The sequence below is a fragment of the Centroberyx gerrardi genome, chromosome 11, assembly GCF_048128805.1.
Source record: "Centroberyx gerrardi isolate f3 chromosome 11, fCenGer3.hap1.cur.20231027, whole genome shotgun sequence".
Classification (NCBI taxonomy): Eukaryota; Metazoa; Chordata; class Actinopteri; order Beryciformes; family Berycidae; genus Centroberyx; species Centroberyx gerrardi.
Genome location: NC_136007.1, coordinates 2289939 through 2298913, shown reverse-complemented (window position 1 = coordinate 2298913; position 8975 = coordinate 2289939). Strand labels below are relative to the sequence as shown.

The 8975-nt window shown below is 44.0% G+C and overlaps 1 protein-coding gene across 4 annotated transcripts in view; it reads right to left on the bottom strand.

Annotated features, from left to right (window-relative positions):
- Positions 1-3325: 3325 nt before the first annotated feature.
- The window catches only part of LOC139930129 (putative monooxygenase p33MONOX), a 14520-nt gene continuing 8870 nt past the window's right edge, over positions 3326-8975 (bottom strand). For 3 of the 4 annotated variants that reach the window (XR_013506874.1, XR_013506876.1, XR_013506875.1), the window contains 2 exons: positions 5438-6777; positions 3326-5386 (listed from right to left, as the gene is read on the bottom strand). Coding sequence is in view for 1 of the 4 variants with exons in the window: in XM_078286901.1 (XP_078143027.1) it covers positions 6563-6777 (215 nt within the window). In the remaining 3 variants the exon portion in view is untranslated. Of the gene's footprint in view, positions 6778-8975 lie in introns of all 4 variants that reach the window. The other variant, XM_078286901.1, reaches the window with a different exon arrangement.

The window sequence follows — 8975 nt, the reverse complement described above, 5'->3', positions numbered from 1 at the left end:
CTGTACAGAGCTTCTGATGGAAGGATGGATACAGGGGTGGATTGATGGATGGATGGATGGATGGGTGGATGGATGGATGGATGGATGGATGGATGGGTGGATGGATGGATGGATGGATGGGTGGATGGATGGATGGATGGATGGATGGATGGGTGGATGGATGGATGGATGGATGGGTGGATGGATGGATGGATGGATGGATGATGGATGGGTGGATGGGTGAATGGATGGATGGATGGATGGATGGATGATGGATGGATGGATGGATGGATGGATGGATGGATGGGTGGATGGATGGATGGATGGATGGATGATGGATGGGTGGATGGGTGAATGGATGGATGGATGGATGGATGGATGGATGGGTGGATGGATGGATGGATGGATGGATGATGGATGGGTGGATGGGTGAATGGATGGATGGATGGATGGATGGGTGGGTGGATGGATGGATGGGTGGGTGGATGGATGGATGGGTGGATGGATGGATGGATGGGTGGATGGATGGATGGGTGGATGGATGGGTGGATGGATGGATGGATGGATGGATGAATGGGTGGATGGGTGAACAGAGAGAGGGATAGAGAGGCAGTAAAAGAAGAGCTGAGAGAAGATGCTCTCATGTACAGGCTGATGTGAAGATCCAATATTCACATGAGATTCAACACTTTGAATTTAACAATAAGGAACTTCCTCTAGAACTGGAATGCATCAAACAGTGAAGGAAGACCGGAGATCCGCCATGTTGGTTCCTGCAGCCGGTCGGCGGTCCGTCGGCTCCGCAGGTAAACAAACATCACTGGAGTCCTGTTCTATTCTAAAGGCCAGTTAGACTGGTAGTAAGGGGAAAACAGCTTGAAAAGAACGCTGTAAACCACATTGGACCGTGTATAAATAAGTGAATGTCCTACCTTGAAGAAAATGTGATAAATTGCAGGCGCTGTGTGTTTTTACCAGTCAGTCCCAGGCTGCATGGTTCCTCCGTGGTTTCCAGAGGAAGCCAGGACACTTTGACTTTGCTGAATAGTACTGGACACTGGATGGACTCTGTCTGTTCGGTAAAGTCTGGTTTCCACCATCCCTGCCGTGTTGGACTGGTCGATTGGAGCAACTGATGGACACTGGGATATTTGTGTTTTCTCTGCCTAAACGCATTTCAGTCACCAAACTGCGTCTTTCCAGAAGGCTGGTGTGTTGCCACGGTGTTTCCTGTACATGGTGAGAAGAGGAAGAGTCTAACAGACATGAAGACGGGTCTAAACATCACTCTGAACCATTTCTGAGCAACAAAGATCTAGTGGAATACTTAAGGTGTGAAGATCAAGACGGAAACTTGGAAAACCTAAATGCTGCGTTCCAGAGATGTCAGAAAATCAGAAACTCTGACTTCATACGAGGAAAAAGATGATGGAACGACCGTTTAAGTCACAGTGTTAGTAGGAAAATCAGGCAAAATTTCTCAGTCGCTTATCAGACTCATGTCAATATGGCGCCATTCACTGTAAACGCTACACAGCATTATTGTTAACATGTTTATAATCCTCAAAATACACTGAAGTTTGATTTTTAGCATCACAACACCTTAAATCCATCAAAACACCAGTGTGGTAAATGGTTAAACACATACATTTGACATCTAAAGTTGTACTTACAGTTGCTAACGTTTTATACTAACTACATTTCATTGAGATAACACTAGCTGTTGCATGGGGAACAGTATTTTACGTTAGACAAATAAAACCTTGCAGGTGTCCCGTGTTTCTGCCCTGGCTTTTTCCAGCTGGACTCCTGGAACGCACCAAGGTTCAATTTAGGAGCCGGGAATTTCCGACTTCCCGACTGAAAGGAAGGCAGCAACATGTTCTGCTGCCTGAGGTCTGGGAAATGAAGAAACTTATGAAAACTTACTTAAAAAAAATAACAATGGGGTGAGCTAATTTCACTTGACTCCAATGTAAATGAAGCATAAATCAAGCGACTTTAAGTTGATATTAGTGGAGCGATCTGCTTTATTTCAAGACACTGTCACTTGTTTCAAGAGGATTCCTGAAACAAGTGGATTTATCTTCCTGGTATCAGATTGTTTTTCACTTCCTATAATAAAAAAATAAGACACCGAGTCAGTAAATTACTTGTTTCCGAGGGCATGCTCTGCAGGGACTAGAGGGACTTGCTATATTGAAATCCTACAGACTGGAATGCAGTTCGGGACTAAAGCCGGACTCCATCAGGAGCAGGATGGATGAGGAATGGAGATTTTCTCAAGGCTGAATGCAACCAGCAGGGCTGCAGCTGTCACTTTCCCTCCATGCTGAACACAAGTCCACAATACCCACAATACCCCTCTGCCTCTGTCTGTCTGAGGGGAACAAACATGGAGACGCACACCAGTCCAGTCCAGTCCAGTCCAGTGACTCTTCATGAAGACGACGCCTCTTTATCCAAACTCTTCCTCTGACGTTTTACCAGATCAATGAAATTAATCTTATCTTTCCACAGATAATTTGAATGCCTAACCTTTTCAGTCTCTTTGCCCGTACTGAATATGCATGTGTCCACAGAATATAATCCATTACAGATTACCTGCCTCCAATGGTAATCTGTTAAGTAAACTGCTCAGGATCAGAAATGTAATCTGATTGATTTCAATTACCTTTGCATTGTTTTTCCTTCAAAATCTGTGAAATCCTTCTGTTGTCTTTCATCCTCTGTGGATCTGGAGAGGACGACCAATAGGATGCAGCGCTCTGGATGATTACAGAGGAGCAACAAACCAAAATCAGCCAATCAGAGGGCTAGAGAAATACATCTTTATTATGCCTTTGATTTTGATAAATGATGAGTAACAGTCTGTTCACATTCTTTCTCATCTTACTTGCACACATTTACACGCACACACACACACACACACACACACACACACAGTTACTCCTTTGTATAATATTTAACATCCAAATCTGATCTTCTGAATTTTAATTTGGTTTATTTCTAGTATATTGCCTGATACAATATTGTATAAATAAAGATGATTACAGTTTTATCACTGGATGGAGGGTTGATGCCCTCTAGTGGCCAGAATGAACTACAGATCAACAGAGAATATTTGTATGGAAATAAAACAACAGACTTAACCAATTTACACTGCAATGGTCTCATTTTTCTATGGCCATTAAACTATGCTATCAAAATAAATTTGAGAACGATATATTGAGGCTGATACTCATAGGCTTTAATGTCAGGGGTAAATATAATCCGGATATGAGAGGCATGTTAGCGTGTGTTAAAGCCTGCAGAAATAATAAAGCACTGAATCTTGTTCTGTGATGAGAATTTAACATTTATTCTCAAATTTCCAACAGGTTTGACCAAAAAAAACAAAAAAACATGTACAGAGACAGTGAGTCAGCTGTATACACAGAGTAAATCTCTTCAAATGAGCGATAGAAAACCTGCTGAACAGGATCAGTCAGAAACATTACATAGTTCAGTCAGTTTGTACCACAGGCTCACAGTAGAGTATAGAGAACAAGACTGAAATGTGATGCTACAGTCAGGAGTGATGCGAAGGGGGAGACCATCAACACTTTAACACAAATCATAAAACACTTCCTCTAATCGACTAAAGTTAATTATAAAATGAAGGGACACGAGTGGAAAGAAGATCGGAGGGGGATTGCATCTCACTTCTTTACACAAAACGCTCCCAAAACAGTCATTTAGCACATCTTCACTGTTAGACATGGAGCGGCAGGAGAGACCGTCCTCCACTTCAGTATCCGGCTGCAGACAGACTCATTTCACCCAGGATGAACTCTCTCTGTCCCGCTTCAGTCAGCACCGACGACAACAGCGTGACTCTGAAACACTACTCAGGAACTCTGGTTTAAACCACGTTACACCCGACTAACAGCGGGGCTGAAGCCACCGCGTGGTTACAGTTACACATGGTGAATGACTCGAGGTCTTTTATTTTGAAATTTCCACTCCATAGATGGACACAAGTGAAGACCAAGTGGAAGTGAACATGGAAAGTCTTACCAGCAGTAGATTGTTCCCATATAATAATAACAGTAGAAATGATAATAACAGATAGTTTCCATATCATGTTTTCTAATCCTACAACAAGCCGGATTATTGAAAATTCATTTTTAAAACGAGGTTTCTGCAGGACACTGACAATGTGCAACAGTCACACCAACATCAGAAACAGGATTTCTTCATATTTCACGACCGATAAAGACCGGCAGACATGTTGACCGACTCACACGCTGACATCTGTTAGTAATACAAGTTTTAAGCCTCGTCTTGAGTCTTTGTTCACATTTTTCTTTCTTCATTAAGAAACCGGCAAGGCGATGTAACAGTGTGTATTGAAGTGGAAACTAATTCACTTTAATTACACTTTTAATTTAGCCATAAAAGTGCTCCAAAAAAATCTTAAACCCCTCAGGGTCTCAGTGTGTGAGCCGAGTCTTTTTCACATGCAGCCCGGGTTTCAAGTCTTTACAAGTTTTTGCACCCACATAGTAAATGTGCGTTTTTTTTGTTGTTTTTTTTCACTTCTATTCTCAAGGGAACAACAGCTGTTGCTACGGTAACAGATAATAAACATCTAAACAATTAAAAAAACATTAATAAAAAAGTAACGAGTGGAACGTTCCAGCGAGCAGGAGCCAGCCAACTTTCCAAAACTTCCTGAGAGAGAAAACTTTTTAAAACATTTGTCTTCAATATTTTTTGTTCGGTTGATTCACTGAGAATCGACCCGGTGATTCACTTCGTATCAAACGATGTTAAAAGGATTTCTTCGGATTCGTCTGTCCACTAGTTAGCTTTCCCAGCCTGCTTAGTGAAATGCCCCTTTAAGAAAACCAAAGGTTTTTACAGACAAACAGGACGCAGAAACCACCGACACACCAAACTACTGACTGAAACACAGAGGAACGTTTCATTTTTAAATCCACACTGGAACTTGAGGGTTTTGGCGGCGCTATCCCAGCATCCCCTCAATACCGTCTCTGTTAGCGTCCATTCAGACTCTGGCCAGTGACGGCCATTTTGCACTAGCCCAGTCTGAAATCTACTAGCCACAGCCTGGCAGACTGGCGAAGCGTTCATCCCTAAATCTAGAGTTAGTTTGCTGTATTCTGTACAGATGGGTTGTGCACTTTAGAGTCGACATGGTTAGATAAAACACAAAATAGACTCGAGACTCGGTTCACTGAGGATCTAAACATTTAAGGGACGAGTCTTTTACCGCTGTGACTTCAAGTGGCACCGAAGGATTCTGGGTACTCAGTCTGTCACAGAGGTGTACAGTTAGTAGTTAGTTAAGCGTTACAGATAAACAGACATTATGTCGAATAAAGAGAAAACTAAATGCTTCCTTCACTAGTGGAGAGAAGAGAAGATAAAGACAGTGAGTGGATTTTGCTACTGACACAAATACTGGAGAGACAGACAGACAGACAGACAGACAGACAGACAGACAGACAGACAGACAGACAGACAGACAGACAGACAGACTAGGTAGGTGTAGTGCAACGGTGAGGAGCGGCATCCAAAACAAACACATACACACATCGGAAACACACACTTTCCTACAGGACTGGTTCTGGGGCGGGTTGGGATAACTGGGCTAAGGCTAGTGTCTGGGGTGAGAGTGTGTGTGTGTGTGTGTGTGTGTGTGAGGGGTGGGGGGGATTAAAGTGCTTTTACACAGCATGCTGTTAAACCAGGATTATCATTATCTCCCTATTAGCACCCTCGGCTTATTTCAGTTCTAGTTCTCTCCTCCTGAGGCCGAGCTGCACCCAGGGTCAGATCAGGTACCTCACTTCAGACTGAGCCTGTGCTAATGCTATGCTAGCCCATGGTTAAGAGTTAGCCAAAGGTTAATATCACGTAGCCACACCTCCGTGTCAAACAAACGGAGGTCTGGAGAAATTCAACAGTTGGATAGAAAAGGGCGGAGCTGCTGTGGGTCCTCCAAACCGCTTCAAACCAATAAAACTGCAGTAAGGCGAAGCCTGGCGCCGGTGTTTCTACCGGACAGAAAGACAAACCAGAGGTGCCGTTTGTTCTCCAGACCTCTGTGAGTTTGAGACGGAGGTCTGACTACGCAAGATTATCCAGAGGTTAAAGGGTTAAGGATACGAGCAACGTGAAGAGTTTGATTTTACCGCCATGCTACACAGGAAATGTCTCAAAGCAGCGCAGATCTCCAGAACTTTTCCATAATTACTGATGTCTTGCAACATCCATAGATTTCCTGATCAGGAGCCTGAACTGTGGACTGAACTAAGGAAATACAATTAGAGAACTCTGCATTTCCTTTCAGCAGCTGGAAACTCATTTTCATAATGTTGAATGTAACTTGTAATTTATTATTGTATAGTCAGTATGCTGGCAGCCTGTCTGCACTGCCTCAAGTCATGCCTGTGTATCACTGCCTGGTAGAAAGTACTGTGAATGTTGGAGTTGCTTGGTTTCCCAGAGCAACGTGAACACAAGGCTCCTGTTCACCCATTGGTTCCCACTGGAACAGGGTGTGGTGTTCGGTCTAGAAGCCGGAGGGCGTCAGGATGTTCATGTCTCTGGGTTTCAGTTTGTGGGCTCGCGCTCCCTGCCTCCGGCCCTCCACCGTGGGAATCTCCATCTTGGGCGGGGCTACCTTCTGAGCGGCGGGGTCGTCGGCCAATCGCGTGGCCTGGGCCTTCATCACCTCCATGGGGGTCGGCTTCTGGGCGCCGCGGTACGCCTGCAGCGCAAAGCCTGCTGGGAAAGAAAAAGGGCAGGAATTGTGTGAACTTCCGTGAAGGAATTGTAAAAAGCGCTCAAACTGAGGATTCAAATAGTAAATCAAACTTGTCGTATATAAAGAGAAAACAGACGGGCTTGACAAATTTGCCAAGCAGACTGACCTCCACATCAACACCTCCACAACTCAGGTGATGGACATAAACACCACACCCCCGGCACCAGTTTTAATAAACGGTGACCCACTCGAGGCCTCATCAGCGAGGACAGAGGGACTCAGAAAGACATCAAGGCAAGATTGGGGAAAGCCTGGGGTGCTTTCTCCCAACTCCCAACATCTGGAAGTCTAAGTAATACAGCATAAGAACTAAGGTCCACCTCTACAATAGCAATGTGAAGTCCATCTCACTGTGTGGGTCTGAGTGCTGGCGGGTTTCAAAACCGACATGAAAAGGATCGAGGCGTTCCACAGTGGATGCCTTAGAAGAATACGCTGCATCTTCTGGCCTAAAAACATCACCATCCGACAACTCTACAGGAAGACCGAAAGCCAGAACAAAGACGAATAAAATAAATAAAACAAAGACGACTGCGACGGCTGGGCCAGGCCCTTCGAACGGAGCAGGATCACATCCTGAAAACTGCTTTGACATGGACTCTTCCAGGCAAAAGAAAACCTGGACGGCCTAAAATGAGCTGGAACTGACGGACGAGCTTTCCAAGATGAACCTGTCTTGGGTCGAGGCTCAGCATGATGCCGAGGACAGGAGACGGTGACAGGAGCTCATTGTAGCCTTGAGGCCCACAGGGGACGAAGGGGATTAAGTTAAGTAAGGTAAGTAAATAAAGTTTGCAGGTCATTTATTAGCTACAGATAACTTACATAGATAACAAATTGCATCTGCAAAGGTTCTGCAGAGGTTCTGTTTAGACTTCCATGAAATCTGGTGGACAGGTTGGCTTTGGGCCAAGGATCAACTGATCAGATATTGGTGGTGATCTGGATCTGGGATTATTGTCTTTCATCCATAACTATGAAACTAACAGAGATAGTTTGTTTGCAAAGTCAAGAAATCAATCGATATCTAATATTACATACCACTGTTGAGCTGTGAGGCCATTCCATCCAGTTTCAATCTAAACATTCAGAAAGACTGCAAACAAACGTGTTAAACTTTTTTGCATTACCTACCCAAAGTCATCCTGGAGTATGATTTTAACTCTCCGAGTCAGAGCGAACCGTCCCACAGGAGGAAATCTAAAGGCTGTTTGCAGGAGTCCGTCAGCTTTGTGTTCGCTGCAGCGGTCAGTGTTTACCGCCAGTCTGAAGGTCAGTCATCACTTTTTAAAGCGAGCGCTGCACGTCACTGTTCATACTGGACAGAAAACAAAATCACCCTCAACCAAGTTTCTGAGTTTGTTTTTTAAGTTTCTAAACCAGTCCAAAGAGCAGGAGACTGAGGGAGAGTTCACATCCAGCAGGTTCTGATCGGTTTTGAACTCTGCAGCGTTTCCTCCTTCAGTTCAGCTGGTTTGTCCTGGTGAGAACGATGACCTTTGACCTCTGGTGGCACCAAATAACGACAGCGAGAGTCTCAGTCCTCTAACAAGAGAACTGCGGTGCGTTTCCTTAATCCGACCGACTACAGGAAACCGCCCCGAAACACAAGGGATTATGGGTAGAAGGAGACGGATGCGGTTCCTCATGCTTGGAAAGCCTAGTGGAAAAAAATGGACTGATGCTCATATTCAGCTATTATGTGTTCTTAACTGGTATAAACACCACAGAAGAAGAGGCAGACGGGTCCATCATGCTGGGATAAAGTTACAGGAACTGGAATCAGATTTATTTTGTTTTGCTTAACTCAGTTTTATCCTAGTGACCATCTAAGCATTTTTTTTTAGGTAAAATATGACAGCAGAGTCATATTCCTGGCTTCACTGTAGATGGGGAGGTCAAGCTACGGAAAAGTATGATTAAAAAAAAACAAAATTCATATTTTAAAAATATTGGTGAAACTGAAGTATTTCCCATGTTGTTGGAGAGAACCTATAACCCTCTGAAGGAAGAGTAGGTTTTCCAAAACAGAGTGCAGGTCGGAAAGAGAAGAAATCTCAGCAGCTGGTGAGATAATCATTGAGTCACGGTATTGATCAGATATATTATGGTCATTTTGGGCCATGGGACAGTAAGAAATATTATTTCAGCTCCATCT